General features: G+C 42.3%; 2 protein-coding genes across 8 annotated transcripts in view; both read right to left on the bottom strand.

The window, feature by feature from the left end:
• The window catches only part of MAK (male germ cell associated kinase), a 48,972-nt gene extending 47,894 nt beyond the window's left edge, over positions 1 to 1,078 (bottom strand). For 5 of the 7 annotated variants that reach the window (XM_068558613.1, XM_068558605.1, XM_068558610.1 and 2 more), the window contains exons 1-2: positions 1,012 to 1,078; positions 206 to 436 (exon numbers count right to left, since the gene is read on the bottom strand). The gene's annotated coding sequence lies outside the window, so the exon portion shown is untranslated. Of the gene's footprint in view, positions 1 to 205; positions 437 to 851; positions 923 to 1,011 lie in introns of those variants that run through there. The other 2 variants (XM_068558606.1, XM_068558607.1) reach the window with 2 other exon arrangements.
• Positions 1,079 to 19,131: 18,053 nt separating this feature from the next.
• On the bottom strand, positions 19,132 to 25,636 carry GCM2 (glial cells missing transcription factor 2). The gene is made up of 5 exons (XM_068559234.1): positions 25,547 to 25,636; positions 21,922 to 22,174; positions 21,676 to 21,788; positions 21,126 to 21,251; positions 19,132 to 20,070 (listed from the first exon to the last, which is right to left on the bottom strand). The coding sequence occupies exons 1-5, from the start codon at positions 25,634 to 25,636 to the stop codon at positions 19,132 to 19,134; spliced, it is 1,521 nt and encodes a 506-aa protein (XP_068415335.1).
• Between the last annotated feature and the right edge of the window lie 843 nt (positions 25,637 to 26,479).

Genomic DNA, 26,479 nt, shown 5'->3' with positions numbered 1-26,479 from the left:
GTTTTTCTGATTAAAACCACTCCGATAACGTTGACTCTCTTTATGAGAATTCCGTTACAATTAGAACGACTGCCTGATCATTTTAAAAGATTATCTAAACACAATTACATACATTTCTTTCCTTTTAGAATTGAGATTACAAACCACTAAAAAGCCAGTTTTATTGCCTCCCCTCCCCCGACTCCAGCCCTGTCCTTAGACTGACCATGTCTCCGTCTTATTTGTAGTGAAGAAGCAGTTTTGGCTCCCAGACGCTCTGATCTTTTCTCGCAAACCGGGGCTTTTAAAAGACTCCAGTCTGCGGGCAGGGCTCGTCCCCGAGGCCCTGCGTGTCCGGCCGCAGCGGGCAGGTGAGCCCCTGACCCCCCCGCGGTTGGCTCGGCGTGAGGACTGGGGGCGCCCGCTGGTCCACCCGGTGCCGGGATTCCGCTTGTACCTGGGAGTCATTTGGGAATGCACGAATGAGGACTGAATTTGGACCCAGTTTCTCTTTCTTCTTTCTCCTTTTTAATTTCGTAACAGTTTTGAACTCAATTCCACTGCCTTCTCCAGACCTGATCCCGCCCCTCACTCCTAAAAGTAGCGTCCCCTCCAGCCTAAGCACTCAAGGGAGCGGGGGAGGGCGGGGGGTGCGTTGGGAGACCCTGGGGTAGAGGTTCGGGGTTGCGGGTCCCTCAGACTGCTGGATTCCCGCCGTCATCCTCCAACCCAGGACTGATCGCGCCGTCTAGGGGCGCAGGAAAGTGGTCGAGGGGGTCTCGGAGCGAACCGACAGCTATAGGAGCAGGTTGACCGCCTCCTGCCCGCCCCGCCCCTCCCCGAATTCTCCTCCCTCCAGTCCCTCCCCCTACCGGTGTCCAGGCCCCTTCTCTCGGCGGAGGTTGGCGCTGGTAGGACAGGGAGCCGAGGGGACATGCCGGGCCGCCTCGCAGGACAGGCTCGGGCTGGCTCGGACGGAGGGTGGCGGCCCCGCTGCCCGCTCGGGATTACCTGCCCGCACCGGCCGCTTACCTTGTTCACTCCCTTGTCAAGCTGTGGCGTGCTGTGTGTTTCATCTCCTAGGAAACCGCGGGGATGCTCCAGCTCAGACCTCCCGCTTACGCCCCGCCCACGGGGCGTGATCGAGCCGGAAGGCCCCGCCCAATACGTGCACGCCCCGCCTCCCTAGGGGGCGGGGCTTCCGGAACACCTGTGTGTCAGTGGAGTTAGCGCCCTCTGCCGTTTAATTTGGGGCTTGGGAGAGTCCTGATTACCTTTGTAGTTATTTATTGGAAGTTGGTTTGTTTGCTCTTTATTTTGTTTGCTCCGATTCATTCTACAAAGTCTTGATTTATTGAATCTTGTTCCCAGACTTGTGAAGAGCAAGTGGAAGGCAACGTTTGCCTCCTAGTGCTTGTATTTGTCTATACATGTACTGCCTGGGGAAAAACTGCACTGGATTGCAAGTCCTCCTTGCAAAAGGAACTCCTCAGGCTTGTGTTATCTCCATTTTCACTTATTCGTTCAGAGTACTTACTCGGTACCAGTCACAGTGTTAGATCGTAGTGATCCCAAGGTAAATGAGTGAATGTGTGAATAAATGAGTTGTGAAAGAAGGGCACACTTGTGTTTTTACCAAAAAAAAAAAAAAAAAGCTCATTTGGCTAGCAAAAGAAAAAGCCCATAAATCAGAAGCGTGAGACATGGGGTAGTGATGTACCTATTAGTAAGTATCCATTAGGTGTCAGGCTCTGGACCTGGCACTGAGAATAATGCCAGGGTAGCAGGACAGACATGTTTATGGTCCTCTCACAGCTTAAAGCGAAAAAGACAGGGGAAGTAAGAAGCATAAGTTAGATCATGGAGGTCTTATATGCCCAGTTATGAAGCCTAAGCCTTATCAGGCAGTAACTGGGGAACCAATGAAGCATTTTCTACAGAGGAGTGATATGTTCATGTTTGCATTTCAGAAAGATCACAAAAGCAGCAGTGGGTAAGGTAGATTTCAGCAGTGATTGTACAGGCAACAGAATAAAAAGGAGGCTATGGCAATTGATCAGGAAGAAATGATGAGGATCCAACTATAGCAGTGAGGCTGGGAATAGGACACAGAGGGAGAGAATCCAAGGGATATTTAGGAGTTAAAATTGACAGGACCATGTGGCTTAGATGAGTGGTGTCATTCCAGTGCTAAGATCCTCTGCACCTGCCTCAGGGTGATCCCAGAAGTTTCAGGCAGAAGCCAGGGAGGGTTCATACCTAGGAGATCAAAAGACATTGAACCCAAAGCACTCAATTGGAACTTCAGCCACAAAACATCCCTATGGATGACTTTGACCATCTTGAAGGGCCACAGGACAGGGTTGGGAACCTGAGATCTGGCCTGTCTGTCAAGAAGCAGGTACTTCACTGCGTTATGTTTAAACAGATTATTCAGTTCACTTCGTTCCTTTTGCAAATAAGTCTAGAGTCTGTCCTGCTTCAGAGGAAGTCATAAATTATATCCCCTCAAGTGTGTTTGCTTCTGTCAAATGAATTTGAGGAGCTGATCTTTATCAATATGTTTCTAGGTCCAGCAACTTTGTTTATATGTTTTATTCACTGACTTAGAAGATTCTACTGTAATGTGATATATCATCAAATTCCTGCCCAAAATGAAGTTTGAAAGCTCTGAAATAAAAAATTTTAAATACTAGAGGGACATCATAAAGACAAGTGACTACTGAAATTAAAATTTTCATTCCCAGCTTTTTTCATTTCTTAAAATGCATACTTTTTGATTTGGGTTATGATGGGACATTTGGGGGAGGTTAAGTTTAAAAACTCAGGAAATCAATGCAGCTTTTTAAAGTACAGGAGGTAAATGTAAGCTTCACATTTTAAAAAAAAAATTATTAGCACCTTTAATTATTATTTATTTATTTATTTGGCTGTGTTGGGTCTTCGTTTCTGCGCGAGGGCTTCCTCTAGTTGCGGCAAGCGGGGGCCACTCTTCATCGCGGTGCGCCGGCCTCTCACTATCGTGGCCTCTCTTGTTGCGGAGCACAGGCTCCAGACGCGCAGGCTCAGTAGTTGTGGCTCACGGGCCTAGCTGCTCCGCGGCATGTGGGATCTTCCCAGACCAGGGCTCGAACCCATGTCCCCTGCATTAGCAGGCAGACTCTCAACCACTGCGCCACCAGGGAAGCCCAGCTTCACATTTTTAAAACACCACACAACTCTTTGATTGATAAGTATAATTTTTAATTGGCTTCATACGATGGAGACTTTAGAGGTATTTATTTAGATATGTTTGTAATTTATTTATTTATTTATTTATTTATTTATTGGCTGCATCTCCCGTGACTGGCAAGATCTTAGTTCCCCGACCAGGAATTGAACCTGGGCCCCTGGCAGTGGAAGTGTGGAGTCCTAACCACTGGAGTGCAGGGAATTCCAGATATGTTTTTATTTAAATGTCAAGATTTATAGTTTTTTTTTAACAGAAAAGAGTTTGTTCTCTTAAGTTTACCATTTATTAATTAAAAATTAGTCCATAAATAAATAAATAAATAAATAAATAAATAAAAGCCATGAGACGCTATATATTAAAATAAAATAAAATAAAATAAAAATTAGTCCAATTCACTAGATATTTTAACAACAATTCATGCTCATTTTTTGTTTACTTGTAAACAGTCTCACAAAGCCTAAGTTTGGGTGAATTAGGACAAGTAAAGTACTTTTTCCTGAGGATAAATGTAAAAACATAACTGCAAAGACTAAGTGGCAAAGGAGAAGGAAGCTGATTCCCGCTCCAAACTCAGATGAAGTTCAGCAATTGAATGTTTTCACGGGACCCTAGAGAGTGGCTGAGGTGGAGCTGAAGACAAGAGGCTTGGCTGAAAGTCTGTAAAAGAAGCAGACCCCAGGTCTTATCCTCTAGCCTGTCCAAACGGGCGATGCCCCTCGCTAGCACAGCAGAAGGCTGGAGGAGGCAGCTGCTGAAAATAGGCAGGTTAAGAAAGGGAGTGCATTTTGAATGGTGAGACCCTGGACCACTTTCTCTGCTTGGCTTCCAGAAGGATGGCAACTGGCTCATGCCATAGGTCATAGATTAGAGCAGTACTTTCTGGGCAAGTGGATTGGAATAAGAAAAAATCCTGCGGGTACTGAGAGTTGAGTCCCCCGGATTGACAAGCCCCATCCAGATAAGGACTGTGACCACTATTTAGGGCACTGCTTCTCAAACTGGGCTGCACATTGGAATCAACTGGTAAGATTTACCAAAAATACTCATGGCCTGTGTCCCGCTCCCAAGGTAATCTGATGTAATTGGTCTGGGGTGCAGCATGGGCTTTGGAAGGTTTTAAAAACACCCCAGGTGATTCTAATGTATGGCCAAGTTTTAGAACTATTAGTTTAGGGAAGATTTTAAACCTATTTTTCACCTTGCCCAAATTCTGGTTAAATAGCTTTGTATAGCCTACTAGCAAAATATGCCGCAGCGTTCATGGCAGCATTATTCACAAGAGCCAAAAGATGGAAACAACCCAATACCCATTGATGGATGTGAATGGATAAACAAAATGTGGTCTATACATATTATACAATGGCATATTATTCAGCCTTAAAAAGGAATGAAATTCTGATAGATGCTACAATATGCATGGACCCTGAAAGCATCATGCTGAGTGAAATAAGCCGGATACTTCATGATTCCACTTATATGAAATTCCTAGAATAGTCAAATTCGTAGAGATGGAAAGGGGAATAGAGCTTACCAGGGACTGAGAGAAGGATGCATTGGGAGTTACTGTTTAATGGGTATAGGGTTTCAATTTGGAGATGATGAAAAATTCCTGGAAATGGATAGTGGTGATGGTTGTACAACATTGTGAATGTTCTTAATGCCGCTGAATTGTACACTTAAAAATGGCTAAAATGGTAAATTTTATGTTATGTATATTTTAGCACAATAGAAAAATATCTAAACAAACAAACAAGGCCAAATAAGGACTGTGAGACTCTTAAGCAGATTCTGTGACTCAGAGGAAACAGAAAAAATACAGGGAACATCTTCTTAAAAGGCAATACAAACCAAAACTATAATTCATATTCTCCAAGCCATAAAGAGAAAATACTGTATCCGTGAATGTAACAGGAAGAGGATCCCATAATAGGAATTAATATTCAGGGAATAATAAAGAGCTCTTAGAAAATAAAACTAGGGTGGCAGAAATCTAGAATAAATTAATAAAATAGTTGAAGATAAATTTAAGGAAAACTCCCAGAAATTAGGACAAAACAACATATAGTTTTTTTAAAAAAAACAAGAGAAAAGATTAGAAAATAAGAGGATCAAGTATTTCCTCTAACTAATGACTGTGCAGAAGAAAGGAAAGAGGAAGTGGAATCAAAAAGCAAAAAACTAACACAAGAATAGTACAGAATTGAAGGACACTTGTTTCCAGATTCAAAGAGCCCACCAAACACCCAGTAAAACAATAGGGGAAAAACCCACGCAAAGACACATCACTGTGAAATTTCAAAAAATTAGTGATAAATAGAAGATTCTAAAAGCTTCCAAAAAGAAAAAACAGGTCACACACATGTGATTAGGAATCACATTGGTAAATGATGCTGGAAACTGGGAAAATATCCAAGCAAACAAAAAACTCTTAGCAATGAAGAGACCATAAATTCAATAGCTGCCCATTTCCACACCTCAACAAACACAATTCCAGATTTCTAACTTTGGAGCAACCTGAATTATATTGACAGTTTCCTCAATTTTCACATTCACTTTGTACCAAATGATATATGCCGAAGAAGGGTTATCATTGGATTTGATCAGTGGGTATCACTCTTGCTGGGTCATTTTAGGAGAAAGCTGTAACATCAAAATGTGCAGGATCGCTACGTATTTCTCTGCTCTTTGCATTACTAAGAAGGGGTGGGACATTAAGTGATCCACAATGTGTGACCTTAGTTCATCAACCTAAAGATTTTTTTTTTTTTCTTTAAGCGCCTTGACATAATCCCAAAATGGATACCCATCTTCAAAAATATAGCAGTTTCTCACCAAACACTTTTCAGTAGGATTAAAGGATTTCTTTTTAGACTATTTGCCTCTCTAAAGTTATTTCATTTCTAGAGAAATATTCATAGAGAGGCTACTATTTTATTCTAGGAAATGCAAAGAATTTACTTTCTAAAAATTTGAGGCAAACTTTACATACATTGAAATGCCAGACCTTAAGTGTACAATTAATCGGGTGTTTATAAATGTGCACACCTGTGTTATTACCACCTGGATCAAGATACAGGACATTCCCATCATCCCAGAAAGCTCTCTTGTGTCCCTCAACAGCCAATCCCTACTCCTTTTCTCCACAAACTTCAACTGATTTCTATTATCATGTATTAGTTTTACCTGTTCTTGAACTTCATGTAATTGGAATCATAGAGGATTTAGTCTTTTGTGCCCTGATGCTTTTGCTCAACATAGTGTTTTGAAACTCATCTGTGTTGTTGTGTTTATCTGTAGTTCATTTTTTTTTTTTTTTAAAGAACTCAACTTCTCTCTTTTTTTTTTTTTTTTAAACTTTTGGGTTTATGTATGTATTTATTTATTTATTTATGGCTGTGTTGGGTCTTCGTTTCTGTGCGAGGGCTTTCTCTAGTTGCGGCAAGTGGGGGCCACTCTTCATCGCGGTACGCGGGTCTCTCACTGTCGTGGCCTCTCTTGTTGTGGAGCACAGGCTCCAGACGCGCAGGCTCAGCAATTGTGGCTCACGGGCCCAGTTGCTCCGCGGCATGTGGGAATCTCCCCAGACCAGGGCTCGAACCCGTGTCCCCTGCATTGGCAGGCAGATTCTCAACCACTGTGCCACCAGGGAAGCCCTGTAGTTCATTTTTGAAATTACGGAATAGGAGTCCATCATATGAATTTACCATCATTTATTTGTTCATCTTCCTGTCAATTGACATTAATTAATATAAATAAAGCTGCTATGATAATTCCTGTTCAAATCTTTTAAATGAAAATATGTTGTCATTTCTTTTGAGTAAATATGCAGGAGTGAAATGGCTGGTTCATAAAGGAGGTTTATGTTAAACTTTAAACGAACTACCACATGGTTTTCCAAAGTAATTGTACCATTTAACAATTCTACCAGCAGCGTATGATAATTCAGCTTTGCTCCACATCCTTGCTAACATTTGGTACTGTACATTAAAAAAAACTTAGCCATTCCACTGATTGCAAAATTTCTCATTTAGTTTTAATTTACATTTCCCTGATGACTAATAATTTTGAGCCTCTTTTCATGTATATATTAGCCATTCATACGTTTTCTTTTCTGAAGTGACTATTCAAGATTTTGGCAATTTTTTATTGGGTTGTTTGTCTTCTTGTTACTGATTAGCTTGAGTTCTTTATATATTCTGCATACAAGTTCTTTGTCAGATATATGTTTTGCAAATATTTTCTCTTTGTGGCTTGCCTTCTCATATTCTTAACGATGTCATTTGATGAGCAGAGGCTTTAGATTCTGATAATGTCCTATTTATAAGTTTTTTTCTTTAACAGCTAGTGCTTTTCATGTTCTAAGAAATCTTTGCCTACAACAAGGTCACAAAGATATTCTCCTATGTTTTCTTCTTGAAGCATATTTATAGTTTTAGCTTTTACATGTAGGTCTATTATCCAACACTAATTTTTTTCTGTATATGTAGGAGTTGTGGTTTATTTTCCCCCCAGGTGGATATGTAATGAATTACATTAATTTAAAAAATGTTAATATTAATATTTATTAGCACAATTATAATGATCAGTATTAATATTTAATATTCATTATTAACATATGCTAATATGTTAATATAACAGATTATATACAACAAATATTTAACGTATTACATTCTAGTCACTCATCTAGGTAAGTGGATCATTTTTTTATGAGTTTGAAAAGTTATTTTCTTTTTTTAAATTATTTTTTTAATTGAAGTATAGTTGATTTACAAAGTTCTGTTAGTTTTAGGTGTACAGCAAAGTGATTCAGTTATATATATATATATATATCTGTTCTTTTTCAGATTGTTTTCCATTATAGGTTATTACAAGATATTGAATATAGTTCCCTGTGCTATACAGTAGGTCCTTGTTGTTTATCTATTTTATATATGTGTGTATCTGTTAATCCCAAACTCCTAATTTCTCTCTCCCCTGCCTTTCCCCTTTGGTAACCATAAGTTTGTTTTCTATGGCTGTGGGTCTATTTCCATTTTGTAAATAAGTTCATTTGTATCATTTTTCTTAGATTCCACATATAAATGATATCATATGATATTTGTCTTTCTCTGTCTTATTTCACTTAGCATGATAATCTCTAGGTCCATCCAGGATTACATTAATTTTTTAAATGTTAAGTCAAAGTTATAAACCCCACTTGAAAATGATGTATTATCCTTTTTATATGTTGCTGGATTCAGTTTAATAATATTTCCATAAGAATTTTTCAATTATGTTCATGAGGGATATTGATCTGAATTTTTTTTTTCTTGTAGTGTTTTGTCAAATTTTCATATTAGGGCTGTGCTAAACTTGGGAAAACAGTTAGGAAGTGTTCCTTCCTCTTATTTCCTGAGAGAACTTGGGTAGACTGATACTATTTTTTCTTTAAATGTTTGATAGCCTTCAACGGTTTAATTATCTAGGCCTAGAGTTTTCTTTGTAGGAAGGTTTTTAATTACAAATTCATCTTCTAAAATAATTATAGGGTTATTCATAATTTTTATTTCATTTTGTATCAGTTTTGGTAAGTTTCTTTCACGGAATTTTTCTCATTTCATCACACTTGTCTAATGTATTGCCTTCCAGTTGTCATAATCTTTCCTTTTATCCTTTGGATGCCTATAGGATGTGTCTTTATTGTGCCTTCACTTTTTTTTTTTAAGGCGCTTTCTAAATTGCATTTTTTTTTAAAGTATTTGTTTATTTATTTATTTATGGCTGTGTTGGGTCTTCGTTTCTGTGCGAGGGCTTTCTCTAGTTGTGGCAAGTGGGGGCCACTCTTCATCGCGGTGTGCGGGCCTCTCACTATCGTGTCTGCCTTCACTTTTGAAACACATTTCTGCTGGATATAGAATTCTGGGCTGACGTGTTTTGTTTTGTTTTTCTTTTGGATATTTGAAGATGTGATTCTGTCCTCCATTATTTCTGATAAGTCAGAAGTTATGCTTATTATTTTTCCCTCATTTTGTCCGAAGATTTTAAGATTTTCTCTTTATTTTTGAACTATCAACTGTTTGACCATGATGAGCCCAGGTGTGATTTTCTTTGTCTTTATCATTTTTGAGATGCACTGATTTTTTCGAATCTGTCTGTTGATGTTTTTCCACCAGTTTTGGGAAATTTAATAGAGTGGTGATTTTTGTTTTAAGTAGTCAGTTATGTTACTGACTCATTTGTGGATGCGTGGTATTGCACTTTTTTTTTTTTTTGGCTGCTCGGCTTGTGGGATTTTAGTTCCCCGACCAGGATTTAACCCAGGCCCCTGCTGTAAAAGCGCCGAGTCCTAACCACTGGACCAGCAGGGAATTCCCTGGTATTGCACTTTTGAAGATGGATTTGTTTTAGATTTGCCATTAGTTTTAGGGCACATTCTTTGGACCTAGGATATAAACTTTTCTCCCTACGGCCCTTCTAGGGTTTCGATGGAAAGCCCATGGTGTTTGCCAGGTTGGAGAGACTTAACTCCTCATTCTATCTCCCTTGCAGCCGGCAGATGAGATGGTTGCCGTGTTTCTGCAGCTTTTCCAGCTGTTGCTTTAACAGTCTCCTTGGAGTCTCGTCTACGCAAGCACAGGTCAGGGGTCAATTTAAAGTGAGTTTGTACCTAGATTTAGGAGGCTTCCTCTCTGTGGCTCCTCTTTTCCAAGGTTCCTCCCTCAATTTCCAGCTGCTCTGGCAGCCCCAGACTCCATCCTCTGACAAGCCAGAAACGCTGGGTTCTGCTCCGGTTCTAGCTGCCCCGTGTCGTGTGGACGGGGATGTGTCCTGAGGAGAGAAGCTGTGTAGACGTGGACCACAGCCATTGTGGTTCCCTTCCCTCCAAATTCCCTCCAATTTCTACTTGACTTTGGTGATTTTTCTAAGGCCTTCAAATAGTTACGCTTTATATTTGTCCAGAGTTTATAACTGCTACCTGAAGGAGAGTTAGTTCAATACAAGCCACTCCACCATTTCCAGAACTAGAAATTCAAAAATTTACTTTTGAGTGTTGATACTTCAAATATTCCAGCGCAATATTGTATTCTATGACCTTAATATTCCTATTTGTATTTTGAAGGACTGATGTGTAGATGTGTAACAGCAAAATGGCAAAATATGTATTCTGAGTCTCAACATAACATCAGGATTGGCAGTGGCTTAATGTAATCATTATTTTGGGGAGTCCCTCCTATACATCCTCATCCTTGTGCTTTCCATAAATTGTTTCATCCTCAAATAATAAATTTTTCAGTGGTTAAACCTTAATTGAGGACTTCCCTGGTGGCACAGTGGTTAAGAATCCGCCTGCCAATGCAGGGGACACGGGTTCAAGCCCTGGTCCAGGAAGATCCCACATGCCACGGAGCAACTAAGCCCGTGCACCACAACTACTGAGCCTGCACTCTAGAGCCCACGAGGCACAACTACGAGTCCACGCGCCACAACTACTGAAGCCTGCGTGCCTAGAGCCTGTGCTCCGCAACAAGAGAAGCTACTGCAATGAGAAGCCCGCGCTCTGCAGTGAAAGAGTAGCCCCCGCTCGCCACAACTAGAGAAAGCCCACGCGCAGCAACGAAGACCCAACACAGCCAAAAATAAATAAATAAATAAAATCCTTTAGAAAAAAACCCTTAATTGATGTTTCTTCCAATTCTCCTTACAGGATGGAGTGTTGAAAAGAAGTGTGTATATTTTTAAACTACCAGCATATTCCTTATCAAAGATTGGCAGCATATCCTTCAGTACTTGATTCCTATCAAGACAAGGGCTGACCTAGCAGCTTCACGGTTCTTTAAGACTGCATTTCACATTTGAGCTTTTTCTTTCCTAGGAAGATAAGCATTCTCGAAGATGTCATTACACAGCCTTCTCAGAACTTCCAATTGATAATATTTTGTAAGCCTAAAATCAATAGAGAATCTCTGAACTTCTTAGTACTTAAGATCAGCAATAAAATAGTTGAAAGAACAAGAAAAACTTAACACTTGTATATATCCTATTTTCCAAAAAAAAAAAAGTTCTATTAAAAATATCTTTCAAAAAGTAACTTTAAAAAAATTGAAGTATAGTTGATTTACAATGTTCTGTTAGTTTCTGGTATACAGCGAAGTGATTCAGATATATATATTCTTTTTCAGATTCTTTTCCATTATAGTTTATTATAAGATATTGAATACAGTTCCCTGTGCTATACAGTAGGACCTTGTTGCTTATCTATTTTATATATAGTAGTGTGTGTCTGCTAATCCCAAACTCCTAATTTATCCCTCCCCCCTTTCCTTTCTGGTAACCTTAAGTTTGTTTTCTGTGTCTGTGAGTCTGTTTCTGTTTTGTAAATAAGTCCATTTTTATCATTTTTTTTAGATTCCACATATAAGGGATATCATACGATATTTGTCTTTCTCTGTTGGACTTACTTCTCTCGGTCCATCCATGTTACTGCAAATGGCATTATTTCATTCTTCAAAAAGTATCTTTGATGTTCCAAACAGAAGGGTTAGTGGGTCAATGATTGCTGCTGTGTTATATTCATGAGTAATTACTAGGTAATGATACTTTATATTTGAATAGCATTTTACAACCTACCAATTACAAGTTTGATTGTATGCTGACGATTCCCAAACTTGTATCTCCAAATCTGTGCCTCCATCCTGAACTCTAGACTCAGATGCCAACAGCCTACTCAACACTTCACTTAGAAATCTAAGAGTTTGAACTTAACATGTTCAAACTCAGCTCCTAATACTCTCTCCTTGCCCCACTTCCCCAAAGTGCTCCCCCTTCAGCTGTCCCCAACTCAGTTGATATAGATATATCACCACTGCAAATGTCCAATTAAAACAAGAAGAATTCATCCCTTACTCCATTTCTACTTTTTCTAGAGGGGGGGTGTGTGCCACGTGGCTTGTGGGATCTTAGTTCACCGACCTGAGATCAAACCCGTGATCCCTGCGGTGGAAGCATGGAGTCCTAACCACCAGACCACCAGGGAATTCCCCATTTCTACATTTTAGAACTGATTTCTTACTTAGTTTAGAATTTCCCTTGGAGAACACTTGAAGAGTAAGAGGTAACTGTGGGAGTTCAAATTATATTTATCCATTCTTTGCTGGATTATTTAAAGTAGGCATATTTATATTTTTGAGAACAACTTTTACATTTACAGTCCAAGGAATACTCTAGAAACTCAAGGTTTTGGAATGCCTGATGTTACTAGCCAGCAGCCATTTTTGATTTACAACCTATTACAAATACCTGAGAAATCACCTTGAAATTATTTTCCTGGCATTCGCACAACTGATACAGGTCGCTGATAACATTTGTTATTCTGTCACCACTTGCCCCGCCCTTCAAGTTCAGCAAATGCTTGGTATAACATTTCCCAGACTCAAGGCAACTTGTCCTCATTAAAGAAATGAATCTCCAGGGTTTCATGACAATCATGCGTATCTCTTCAATATTTTCCACCGGCAGTGCAGAGTGTAGAAGAATATCACTTGCTACCAAATAGTAGCAAAGTAAGAGTTACAGATTACTATGGTGAGGTTACCATGCTAATGAGCAGACAAAGTCTTACATATATTAACTTTGCGTATTATTAGTTCTCTTTTCTTCTCCACATAAAATATATTTTAGTTTTTTAATGCATAATCTGGTCTAATCTTAAATTATGCTAATTAAATTTTGTCAAAACAAACCAAGCCTTTGAAGTCTAAGTATTCTAAGCTGTGTTTTATGTTTAGGCAGTTTGTAAGTCTGGCCTGAACTTTTGTCCAGAGGGAATCATGGAAGAATACAAAACAGGAGATGTGTGATGGAATCGATATTGGAAATGTTGGAGTCTTACCATGTATCTTCCTTCTAAGGATGTCCTGAGTCCCATTCTCAGAGGGCTTAGCTCAATTCATGGATTCCAAGATCCATGGAAAAGATTCTATGATAACAAACCACTTTTGCTTAATCTGATGCGTTTTTCTCCAGTCTTTTCCTGCGTGTCTTAGGTGGGTTGCTTCTAAGCAAACTTCTAGACCACATCCTTTTTTCTGGCTCACTTTCACTCTTAATTATTTTAGATTGTAAAGCACGTTTCCCATATTTCTGTACAAATCCTCCAAATAATTTAGAACCTCTGCCCCTGAGTAAGAAGGAGAGATTTCAGTTCCCCTGAGAGGATGGAACTACAGCCCTCATTTCTTCGCAAAAAGGAACTGCCTTCCCCATGTTCATGGTGCGTGGAAGGGCTGGGTCCAAATCCCAGCTCCCTCTAAACAGCTGTGGGAGCCCTGGCGGAATCCTTTCTCTGCTTACTATTTTCAGTTATATCTGAAGCCCATGACCCTAAATGCCACACTATACTACAATCCCATCTCTGCTGGAGGTGACTGCAAATATTTCTAGATTTTATCATGTCCCATCTGAGTCTTTTCTTCTAAGCTAAATATCCCTGGTCCCTTTAATCCACCTTTATCAAGTGGGATGGTTAATTTTATGAGGTTACTGGCTAGGCTAAGTTGTTTGGTCAAACATTATTCTAGATGTTTCTGTGAAGGTGTTCACAGATGTGATTCACATTTAAATTGGTCGACTTCGAATAAAAGCAGATTGCCCTCCATCATGTGCCTGGACCTCATCCAGTCGGTTGAAGGTCTTAAGAGGAAAGACAGAGGTTGCCTGAAGAAGAAGCAATTTTGCCTCAAGACTGGAACTAGAAACCCTGCCTGAGTTTCCAGCCTGCTGCCCTGCAGAATTTGGACTCAAGACTGTAACATCACCTCTTGCCAGAATTTCCAGCCTGTGGGCCTGCCTTACAGATTTCTGACTGGTCAGACCCCACAATTGTGAGCCAATTTCTTAAAATCTCTCTCTCTCTCTCTCTCTCTATATATATATGTATATATATATACACTCATCTAGAGATATATCCTATTGGTTCTTGCTATATTTGGTCCAAGCACCACCAGTCTGATCAAAATCCTATACAAGAAAAAAATGCCTTTAAATAGGACATAAGCGGGACATAAGGTTTTTGATACATAGATAAGGACATTTTTGTCCTAGTGAAAGGCTCTGCTCTGTCATTCCTTTGTGCCTGGGATTTTGCTGTCAAAGGTGGGACCCAGGAGGAGGAATATTTTTTTTTTTTTTTTTAATATTTATTTATTTATTTATTTATTTTGGGCCGCGTTGGGTCTTCGTTGCTGCACACGGGCTTTCTCTAGTTGCGGTGAGCGGGGGCTACTCTTCGTTGCGGTGCGCGGGCTTCTCATTGCAGTGGCTTCTCTTGTTGTGGAGCATGGGCTCTAGGTGCGTGGGCTTCAGTAGTTGTGGCACTCAGGCTCAGTAGTTGTGGCACACGGGCTTAGTTGCTCCATGGCATGTGGGATCTTCCTGGACCAGGGCTCGAACCCGTGTCCCCTGCATTGGCAGGCGGATTCTTAACCACTGCGCCACCAGGGAAGTCCCAGGAATATTTATTTTTTACTTTTTTCTTTTTAATTTATTTTTTGGGTGCGTCAGGTCTTAGTTGCAGCGCACGGGATCTTCGTTGTGGCACGTGGGCTTCTCTCCAGTTGTGGCGCGGGTTCCAGGGCACGTGGGCTCTGTAGTTTGTGGCTGGGGGTCTCTAGTTGAGGTGCACGAGCTCAGTAGTTGTCGTGTGTGGGCTTAGTTGCCCCGCGGCTTGCGGGATCTTAGTTCCCCTATCAGGGATCAAACCCATGTCCCCTGCATTGGAAGGTGGATTCTTTACCACTGGACCACCAGCGAAGTCCCTATTTTTTACTTTAAATAGACCTTATTTTTTCGAAGAGTTTTACATTTACAAAATAATGGAGAAAATAGTACAGAGTTCACATATGCCCTGCACCCAGTTTCCCCTATTATTAACATCTAACATTAGTGTTGTATATTTGCTATAATTAATTGATACTTTTTTTTTTTCTTTGCCGCGCCGCGAGGCACATGGGATCTTAGTTCCCAGACTAGGGATCGAAGCTGTGTTCTCTACATTGGCAGGAGGATTCGTAACCACTGCACCACCGTGGAAGTCCCTGGGGTGCAGCCTTGATACTAGGATTGTTAAGGCTCCCCAGGTGATTCTGATGTGTAGAGGGATGTTGTGAACCATAGAAAGATAGAGGCAGTGAGAGACCATTTATCAATCTTTCTTTTGTTGTTTGTAAATTCTATTTCCAGTGGTTTTCTTAGCACAACGTCTCACAGAATATTAGTTAAAATCATTCCATAAGAACCTAAAATTTGAAAAGAATTCTGTTAGCTTCTCCAACAGATGTTCCATAGAAACAATTTGTCAGAGGTTAGGTTCAATACTTTGAAGTTCTTCCAAGTAAGTATATCAAGTCTACTCCAAGACTATGCACTGTTCATGGAGAGGAAAGAATGGTTAGCAAGTGAATAACTTGTGTTTCTGTTCAGTGTCCCGTGGCACTGGTTAAGTCTAACTGGGGACAGTTGATCACAGGTGTCACCTCTCAGCCTGGCCTCACCTCCTTTGCATTATCCTCCTCTGCTCTCAGTAGCTGATATTGTCAGGGGTCTGATTGAAGGCTTGGGCTCAACCCAATCATGAGCTGATCAGAACAAAGTATGTCAGAAGCTTTGGCTGCTCTAATTTACACCGGCCACATTTGAAGGCTTTAAATTAGGAATCAAATAGTTATTACTCTTAACTCATAGTCATAATTAATATTTCATATTAGTAATATAACATTTAGGCCCTTGTAAGTTTCCTACTTCCTTTCATTTTCCAGAAAACTCTTTTGCTCCCTAATAAGATCAGTTTTTTAGAGCAATAGATATGACCCAGAGTCTAAATCTTCCTGCGCCTGCTTCAGGTGGCTCAGTTTGCAAGAACTCATCTGTGCTACACAGACACTCTGCCCTGGACCCTGGCTCCTTGGAGGATGGCGTAGCTGGGGCCCCCAGCCAACACTTGAGGTATGTGCTGCCTTCACCCCCTTCCCTGGGATCAAGTCCCACAGCCTGGCTCCTGAGTGTTGCCCACTCTCTGGACTCCTCAATACTGGGGTTAAACTTGCAGATGTCCAACGTCACACCTGGGCTTGTTTGCCCCGTAGGCTCCAGCTTTATGCAATCTTGTCAGCGCCATTTCCCATTTTCAGCTGAGTCAGTTATTTTCGGCCCCCTGACCCCTTGCCCTAGGAAACTATTGTTACTGAGTCCAAGCTCATACTGCTTGCTGAGTGACAGGCCAATAAATCAAGGTGTTAGGGCAAGGAATAGCGACTTTATTCGGAAAGCCAGCAGACAGAGAAGATGGCAGGCTAGTGTCCTAAAGAATCTTACCCAAGTTAGAATTCAGGCTCCTTTTATACTAAAAGGGGAGGGAGTATAGCTGATAGCTGCAAACTTCTTGGGGTCGGCCAGACCCCAGAGGGGATGTGATAGTCCTTTGTTCTAGCAGTTGTCCCGGTAGGTCCAACAATAAACCTCCAACATGACAAATGTTATTCTCTGTTCTGCAACTTTTTATCTTTGTGTGAATGAAAAATGTCATACCTTTAAAGGTCAAGCCTGGGAGGCAGAGCCTTGAGAATGGGCTATCACTGTATATTTCAGGCACTAGGCAACCTTCTTTTACAAAGGTGCAGAGCCAGCATGACTAAGCACAGGCAGCAGAGCACAAGCTCTCAACCATTTTGATGATTTCCTTTTTTGCATGTTCTTGTAACATCTGTGCTATTATTTGCTTAATATTTTTCCTTACATTACCTTGCCTTAAAACAAAAACATTGTTTTGCTTTGTCTAGGCAAAAATATCCTGAAATCATAGGTGTGATGTGTTATTTATATCTTTCCCTATTACACATTAAAATAAATCCATAACTATTAACATAAAATATTTGTGGACCGTGTAGAACCACCCTGTAACCAGAGCACACTTGTACCACACTTTGGGAAATGCTTACCTCAGGGCTTTGCCTAGAGCCTGCTCACTCCCTTCCCTGCCCTTTCTACCCACGCTGCATGGATCCTTTGCATCCAGTGTTAGGACGTAAATGCTTAGAAGTAATAAAACTCTCTACTTCATGCCAAGTACAACACTTGCTAAGTACGAATGGGATTTCATTGATAAATAACTAATCAAAGCTAATGTAATGTGGTGCTTAAAAGCAGTGTCTCTGGAGATGAATTCAAATTCCAGCTCTGCCACTTACTGTGAAAATCACTTGGCCTCTCTCAGGTAGCTCAGAGGACTGTTATGAAGATTAAATAAATTAATACATGTTCAGGGCTTAGAACAGTGTCTGGCCCCACATAAGTGCTATATAAATGTTAGGTGTGATTAGAAGCTGCGCGTGTTGGCAATGGAAGTCTAAAGAAAAAACTAGTCCATGAGTGTACTAGGCATCTTTTCCTGTGAGGAAAAGTTGGCTAGGGAATAGGCGTGTGCTGATATTTATTTAATCTTGTGGCCAGTACTGCGTGTATTTATTACATCAGGGTATGAGGGCTTTCTGAATCAGGTGAGCAGTATGTAAGGCTCCAAGATTTTAAATGGCATCTGATTTACTGCAATTTAGTTGTGCAAATTGGGTATTCTATGCAAATTTGAGGATAATCCTTCCCCCACTCCATTCTCAAAAATTTATTTACGTAGTTTGTTTTTATTTGAAAACTGAATATTTTCACTTAAGCATTGGGAGCTGTGCAAAAGTGTGTGTGTGTGTGTGCACGTATGCGCACTGTTTTGAAGAGGATTTCCGTTATCAGCATAGCAAATAGTTTTTTCTAAACTAAAGTACAAAACTTAAATAAACTAATACGTTTAATCTACTATAACAACTGTTTCCCAGGTTATAATATGAACATTTTTTTCCTATTTTTGTTTTGAAATAACTCAAGCATCAGCTACATTATTTTTAAATGTCTTCATTATGTTTAATTGAATAACATTATCAATTACATTTATGAGGAGTAACAAAGGAACAGTAAAGCTAAATTTGAATAAAACATCTCTATTCTAATTTTGAAACCTAACTGGAAAAAATGTATATTATAGTACAATAAAAATGCATTAAATACATATCATCAGTGTTAGGCTGTCTCTGTTAGGAAAACATTCATAAATGTTAAGAAAAGGTATTCAGCTGATACTGGAAAACAAAATTCTCTTAAAAACAACTGCACTTTATCGTTGCCACACGGTAGATTTCTTAAAAAGCTATAGATATATACTTTGCAGGTAAAATGATCAAAATTACTTCCTGAAGTTATTTTAACAGGTTGTAAATGCTAAATAAAATCTTATGAAATGACTCAGGAGATAAGATGGTAAAGATTTCTTCCCGAAGCTATTTTGACAACCCCTAAGGGCCGAAGAGAGATTTGTGAAATTCCTTAATATGATCCAATGGGGAAAGGCTTGGAGTGAGAACCAGGATTCTTGACTTCTACTCCAGCTAACAAACTAAATGGACTTACTTAGCTCATTAACTTTCATGCTTATTTGTTCATTTGGAACAGTCTCATTCCAGACCTAATTCTGTGTGCTGTAATGGGTTTGAAAATGCCGTGCAGGGACTTCCCTGGCGGTCCAGCGGTTAGGACTCTGCGCTTCCACTGCAGGGGGCCTGGGTTCGATCCCTGGTCTGGGAACTAAGGTCCCACAAGCCGAGTGGCATGGCAGAAAAAAAAAAAGTAAGTAAAATGCTGTGCAAGATTTCCCTATATTATCTAAACATTTCCAACCTATAATTTACTCCACTGATAATTGGTTTTACTGTTATATATATACATATATAATATATATATTTCTTTGCATGCTAAATGAATCTCCCAACTTAAGAGAGAGTTGCCATGTCATGTTCTACTGCCTGCATGGAGACCAATCTTACGCTGTGCCCCAGGACTGTTGTTCAAGAGTCCTCATGGTCATAGCTAAAGAACGGACTGATTCTCTCTGAATAACCAATTGTAGACCCCAGTCCAGATGGACACACATCCCATGTCTCTGCTCCGTCTGTCCAGGAGGGTGCTGAGTCTTGAGGAAAAGGCAAAGTGTGTCTGATGGCCCGGCAATCTCCAGGAATTTTCAAAGGAAGTGATGCTGTTGGAGAGGCTGCCATGGCGACTGTAGCTGGAAGGTCCAAGTCTTCCGGGTAGATGGACATTTGGGTGTTTTCAGTATCATAGTTACAGCCAGAAAGGCTCTTAACTTCCCGCACACTGTCACAGCATTTCAGAGCAGGGGGCTGGTAGGCCTGGTAGGACACTTTGGTGGTGGTGGTGATTACTGTCTGTAGGGCTGGAGCAGCTGGTGGGGCCGTCGTGAGGTACATGCAGGGAAGCTCTGGGTTGTAATAAGGGCGAGTGGCCACGGCCTGGAACTGTCCATGGTCAGTGCTCTCCCCAAGGTCAGCTTTTCCAAGAGCTGGTTTCCAGCCAGGCTGTTTACTGGTGAAATCAAAGCTTCTCTCAAAGCTGCCGTAGGAGTTGATGTTGTATTGCAGTGCATTCAGATGAACCCAGTCTGTGTCATCAGGAATACTGCTGGCATCTTTATAAAGGGTGGGATACGGGCCTGAATTTGTGTAACCAGGGCCTGCCAATTCATAGCTGCAGGGTGGCCTAGGCAAAAAGATTCTTGGGTTTGGATATTTCTGAAAGGGTGGTACTACATCTCCTTGAAAGGCAGCTAGGTCACAGGTAGCTTTGTAAGCATCCGAGTTTGGAAACGAAAAGCACGGCTGCCCTGGAACAGGGAAGCCGGTGTCAGGAATTATATCAAACTCCTCGGGGTTTTCCAGGGAAGGTATGTTGCTGAAATGGCCACCGTTATCTTGATTCTCTCCTGCCTAAAGAAATGACACAAATTTTTATTTGTAAATAAAGATGTAAATTGCGTGGACACCCTCACCTGTAACAGTCGTCAACCAACCAAATAACAAGCTTTCAGTTGGTGGGCTGTGTGTTAGGAGCTCAGAAACATGATCTGAGCACAGGGTCCAGGAATTTCACAGCTTGAGCTCAGGCTTGGATTCCACGCTGCTGAACCAGGAGGGTCCATGGTAGCCAGGCAGGGTGGGTCTGAGTGGAAGATGGTCTGTTCTCCCTATACTATGTGCATACAGCAGAGGCTCAGGAGCCTGACACAGACCCGGGTTCAAATCCTGACTGTCCCTCATGAACTGAACAAGTTACTTAACCTCTCTGAGCCTCAGATTCCTCACTTAAAAATGGGGCTTAAAGAGGGAGGAGATATGGGGATATATGTATATGTATAGCTGATTCACTTTGTTATACAGCAGAAACTAACACACCATTGTAAAGCAATTATACTCCGATAAAGGTGTTAAAAAAAAATGGGGCTTAATAACAGTAATTTCTTCTTAAGGCTTTTGTGACCAATTCACGTGTAAGACTTAAACCCTATGTGCCTGGCACATAGAAAGTTCTCAAACAAGGCCAGTGTCTCTTATCTCAAACTGATATTCTGCCTCCTTGGCATACTGTGGTTGAACAGCCAAACTGGATCAAGTTGCCCAAAGAAATTTTATCTGTTCTATGTAAACAATGTAAAGGACCCTCTCGAAGATGCACCGCTAAGTCATTGGTATGCACCTATTTCTTTCCGTATGACCATTCGATAATTGCCCTTGTATTAGGATGTCAGCTCACATCCTCACTCTATCATTAACTGTTGAGATATTCTGCTTTTTTATCAAGAAGAAGAAGGAATTAGAAACCCTATTCAAAATGTTGATTCAATGACATTGTTAGAGATATATAATTTTCACATAAAATCAAACCTTTTAAATGAAGGTATGACATTCACATCTTACATAATTCTCAGTGCATTTGGTAATGATGGTGAACACAGACCACAAGTGTAACGACAGCTCCCTGTTACCTCGGGTTCTCGAATTCTCTTTTTCTGGGGTTGGTAAAAAGAAGCCATTTGTCTCTTGATAGCACTTCTTCTAGCTTCTGTCTCTGACTTACTCTCTGGTCTTGGGTGATCATGAACTCCCTTGGCCTGCATTAATAAGGAGATGAATCACATTATTCCTCTGAGGGAAGCTGGCAACGCTGATCAAAAATTGAGTGTGCCTTTCCCAATACCCCAAGTTGTTTGTTTTTTGTTTTTTCAGAGAGACAGGGAAAAACATTCCTGAACAAATAAAAGTGCACCAATAATAGACATCTTAAAAGATGACCTAACAGTCCTTTTGCCATATGAAAACAACTATATCTAGGTTCACCCTCTCCCCCTTAGAGAGCACACAGTAGGTGAACTAATTCCTAGGAGCCTGGTAAGGCCCTGGGAGCCCCAGCACCTATTTCTGGCCACCAGAGCTGTATCTGGTTTGGTCCAGGGCTCCTGAGACACATGGCAGGTGGTTTGGTCCCTGTGACATGATGAGAATGTCCATCACAAACCGTGGTGTCCCGCCACCTACCTGAAAAAATATTGCGTTGCCATCAAGCCGCCAAAAGTTGGTTACAGGGTACCCGCTGTGCCCTCGACAGGGGATCAATTCCAAAGCAGCATGACAGTTGGGGCATGCCTTCTCTGCAAAGCCAGAGGCGAGAAATATTAATAACACCCTGACCCCAGACCCTACGGAAGGAAGGAAGGGGAAATTCGCTGGGAAGAGGGAACTCAGCGACCGCAAGGCCACCCCGTACCCAGTCCCATAGCTCACTCTGCTGCTTCAGCCTGGCCTTGTCGCAGATGGCAGGCCGCAGCTGCAGACGGGAGCCGCCGGGCAGGGCGCAGTCCCGCGCACACACCACCACGCCCAGGCACGACTTCTTGAGGATGTGGCCGTTGTGGTTGTTGGTATTCCGCATGGCCCAGCCGCTCAGATGGCGCTGCGCCTGCTTCTCGTCGCTGCGGTAGATGAAGCGCACGTAGCCGTCCGGCCACTCGCAGAAGCGGTCGAAGTGGGCCGGCTCCTGGGAAGGCGCCCAGAAGGACGGGTAGTCAAGTTTATCAAGCCCGAACCAGAGACAGCACGGTTTTTATCTTCCCCAAGCACGTTAGGATAAAAACTGAGTCTTTTTAATTCCAGAAACTATGGTCTTAGAAAATGTCACTCATCCTGTGTATGCCCTTCTGACAACTGGCTATAAATTGATGCTTACATAGTGCTTATCTTCTAAAAAGCTGTACATGTATTCGTTCATCTAGCCTTCATACTGCATACAGACAATAGGTACTATTATTATCCCCATTTAATAGAATAGTAAATGGAGACCAGAGAGCTCCATTGACTTGCCCAAGGTCACACAGCTAGTAAGACTTGGCTCTAGGATTTGAGCCCTCACAGTTTGACTCCAGAGCCTATTCTCCTTACCACTATGTGATACCGCTTCTCGGTGTATTTAAATGTTACAGATATTTTCCAGTTAAGCAGTAAAGCACCAGGGCAAAAAGTGACTGGAAAGTTCCATCACTGACATACAGTTGAGCCTGTAAATATCTTTACTTCCATCCAGTGCTTTTTCTTCAAAAGCTCTTGGCTTGATACCCAGCACAACATCAGAGAGACATGAACAGTTTCCCAAATTAGCCCTCCAGGTTTACAAGGGTGTTATGATGACAGCCTAACCATAGGGTAAACCCGAGCATTTGGTGGAGCCTGCTTAGCTAACCTCTTCCCAGAGCAATACGGATTGTCATTCTACTACACAAAGAACTGCATGGCTAAAATAATGTTATATAGAAGATACTGAGCACCGCTTTACTGTTCACGTTTGGTGGTCCTTTGTCCATATTATGCATTATTTATACTGCAATATGGTTCCTGTACAAACTAGGGACCATGGGCCGAATCCAGCCTGCCACTTGTTTTAGTACAGCCCACAAACTAAGAATGATTTTTATATTTTTTAATGGTTGGGGGGAAAATCAGAAGAATTACATTTTGTGACACACGAAAATCGTATGAAATTCAAACTTTGGTATCCATAAATAAAGTTGTAATGGGACATGGCCATGTACATTTGTCTATGTATGGTCTGTGGCTGTTTTCACACTACAGTGCAGATGTGAGTATTTGGGACAGAGACAGTATGGCCCATAAAGCCACATTATGAAGTACCTACAATCCTCACAACAACTTTGCCTCCTAGGCATCCATCCTTCCTCTTATTTAATAGATAAGGAAGTGGACGTTAGATGCATAACCTTCTCCAGTGGCAGAGCTGGGGTTTAAAGAGAAGATCTGTGGCAGCCAGGCCCCACTGACCTTCCTGGTGTGATAGAGGCTCAGAAAACTATTATCGCAGTAATAAGCCACTTACACCTTCTCTCCCTTCCCCCAGCCCAGGATAATTGGATCCAACATCTGCAAAGCAAAAGTATTCTTAGTTGGACAGTTCAGACTTGTGTACCACGTTAGTATTGTACATTCTAACAGTGTATAGGTAAATGGGCAATTTTGTTTCCAAAACCGCAGAGATATTGTTGAAATCATTATTATTACTAATAGGCATTATTTATCTTTTCTCAGAAATATAATTGACATAAATCAATACATTAACTTAAGGTACATCACAAATGAAATATATAATGATGTGCTATCAACTCTAAGTTTATGCTAAATGCTGTATCTTTGTTTTTAAAGTGAATATTTCAATTTAAGGACCTTAGTAACAAATAGACAGTTTTCCAGAAGAGAATGTTTTGTTCGCACTCCCCTGCAAGGGTACAGACTAGACCCCCACTACCAAAGTAGTGACACTGAAAAGGAAGACACAGAGACTGCATTTTAAAATCAAAACAAGAATGGAGGACTCCTAGATTGGGTTTCATTTGCTCTAATGTCTTGCTGCAGGGGAGCACATGTGGTCACATACAGACAGGCGTGCACACACTGAACATGACAGTAAATCTGGACGACAATTTAAGATTGTTATCTAATTCCACGGCTTGATGACAGGTGAGCAACCTGAGACTAAGGCAAATTCAGGAACGGTCTCAAGGTCATACAGCTAGTTTAGCGCTTCCTCCTTTGGTTAGCCAGAGCAGGGCTAGGATCCTCTTTCTCCAGTTCTCTTTCTATAGCCCAGTGCACCTGCCTCTTTTGAGATGTCACACACACACACACGTTCTCTCTGTTTAAGAACCAATCTCCCAGAGGAAAAATTATTCACATTTACATGGGAAGTCTAGAATAATACTCGTGAGAGGAACCATCCTTCCCTCATTTGGATGTGGCTCTTTTCTAAAATGCAAGGTTAGATTTTTTTTCCCTATGAAGATGTATGCGGACAGAAGTCAGTGAGAACGAGATGCCCTTTCTGTACTGTGGTCCACTTTCACAAAAATGGCACAGTGTGACTCTAAAGTAGGCAGACTTGAAAATAAACAAACTTACTGCAAATACATACATCCCCAAAAGTACTGATCTCTTTGAGAGGCTAGACAACCTTGCTAATGAATTGTTATACGCGGCACACAGTAGATGCTGAATAAAGGCCAAGTCTCGTACCCCTGTACCACAGCATTGCCAGGAATCCGCCTTTGCGAATGCTTCCCAGGTCGCTCCTAACTCTCCCTCCACCTACACCCAGGACTTTAAAGTCACTTTTCAGTTTTTGCCCCAAACCAGTATGACCAGTTATAACCGCCCAGCTCATTCCCTGTACTAGGCTCCAAACCCCTTCGTTCCGTTAAAACAAAATAAAATAAAACAAATTCACCCTAAACGGATGATGGTGATTTCCTTGTCATTAGAGAAGTAATCTCAGAAGTTGCGTCCAAAAGCCGGATTCCAGGGGCTCTCCGGGCGCCTGTGCCCTGGTTGGCATGACTATAGAGGCCCCCCAGGAGCCGTGCTTCATCCAGGCAGCCGGGGCAGGCGTCTGATGGCCCAAGTCCTGCTGTTTAAGATTCGGGTCACCGCGATTTACGGTCCTATCTCACAGTTTTGAGGCGTGAGAAGCACTGGTGTCTACATTAGCCAAGATTCTCCCCTACCTTTCTCGTGGATGGCAAAGAATGGATAAGGAGAGACTCAGCGGATTTCCACCTCGGTTAAAAGAAAATGAAGGAAGAGGTGTCCGGCTCCCGCCAGATGACCTGGAACTTGGAGCCTGATTGACAGTTCCTGTTGCTTTCGCTGTGTTTTCTAACAAGCGCGAGGTAAGAGCTGGGAGAAGACACATCTCTGAACCCAGCTCTGCTATCTGTGGAGTCCCTGTACACTGGAGGACTCTCAGGGGTGTGTGTTTGGGGGTGGAGGTGAGGTCTGTCCACAGTCTCTGCAAGGACATCCCTCCTCTTTGGATGGACAGCGCCGCGCGCGCGGGGTTTTCACGCACCCGAGGCATCTGCGGGTCGTTGATGTCCCAGCTGAGCTTCGTCCCGTGGGAACACGCACCGTCCGCCTGCTGCCCCGCCTCCGCCGGCATCTGGCCCTCCTCGCTGGCGCTCTCCGCCCAGGATCCTGAAAGACAGAAGAAAAACAAACCAACCCAGAGGTGCCCAAGGTGATTCTCCCCCTGTCTTATAGGAAAGTGGAGAGAGACAGAGACAGAGAGACTGATGTCGAAATCCAGAAGCGGCGGACAAGGGTTAAGGACCCGGGCGGAGCCATGTCCTCGGCCGCGGTGCTGAGAGGTCGCCCCTCGGAGCGCAGCGCGGGCGCCCGGCAGCTGCCCGCACGTTTATACGAATGCACCCCGTCCCTCCCCATCCCGCCCCGCTCCGCCTTTCCTCGGTCACCCGCCAGCTCCCACGCTCCGGGCCCTCGCAGGGCCCGTCACCCCCTCCCGGGCAGAACTGGGGACGGAGGGGGAGGTTGACCTGAGCCCTTGGGGTGACGGGAAACTGAAGCCAAGGCGGGCCAGGGCGGGGGGAGGTTGGAGTGTCTCATGTAAGTTGAAAATCATTTTTGTTTCCCTAACCGCGCCCCGCCTCTGGGGTTTCGGATTGGATCTAGAGGGAGGCTTTTCAGACAGAGCCTTTGCAGCAAAGTCCCGAGAGACAGTACTCCACTCCCTGGCAGCCCGGGCACCACCTGTAAGAGCCTCGGCTGCCGCGCGCCCTAGACTGAGTAGATGCGCCCAAGCCAGCTGGCTTTGGGCCGGCCCTTTCCGGAGATTTTGTTGTAGCTGATGTGCGTGGTCTGGAATCTGTGCTCATCTTTGGGGGGAGGGGACGAGGGACGCCCGAGGGGGTGCCAGAAGTCCCCGTGTGGTCGTCGGCCTAGGAGGCCGCCTGCTCCCGGGGGCTGCGGAGAGACCTGGCCCCGT

The sequence above is a fragment of the Eschrichtius robustus genome, chromosome 12, assembly GCF_028021215.1.
Source record: "Eschrichtius robustus isolate mEscRob2 chromosome 12, mEscRob2.pri, whole genome shotgun sequence".
In the NCBI taxonomy this organism is placed as follows: Eukaryota; Metazoa; Chordata; class Mammalia; order Artiodactyla; family Eschrichtiidae; genus Eschrichtius; species Eschrichtius robustus.
The sequence above is the reverse complement of the archived record's forward strand: the minus strand, read 5'-3'. Positions and strand labels throughout refer to the sequence as shown.

Excerpts from the sequence above, each read along its gene's own strand:
- GCM2 (XM_068559234.1), bottom strand. The coding sequence starts at position 25,636 with ATGCCGGCGGAGGCGGGGCAGCAGGCGGACGGTGCGTGTTCCCACGGG. Across the intron at positions 22,175-25,546 it reads ACGACCCGCAGATGCCTCGG|GAGCCGGCCCACTTCGACCG; the intron begins GTGCGTGAAAAC and ends GCGCCTTCCCAG. Across the intron at positions 21,252-21,675 it reads GCAACGCAATATTTTTTCAG|GCCAAGGGAGTTCATGATCA; the intron begins GTAGGTGGCGGG and ends TTATTAATGCAG.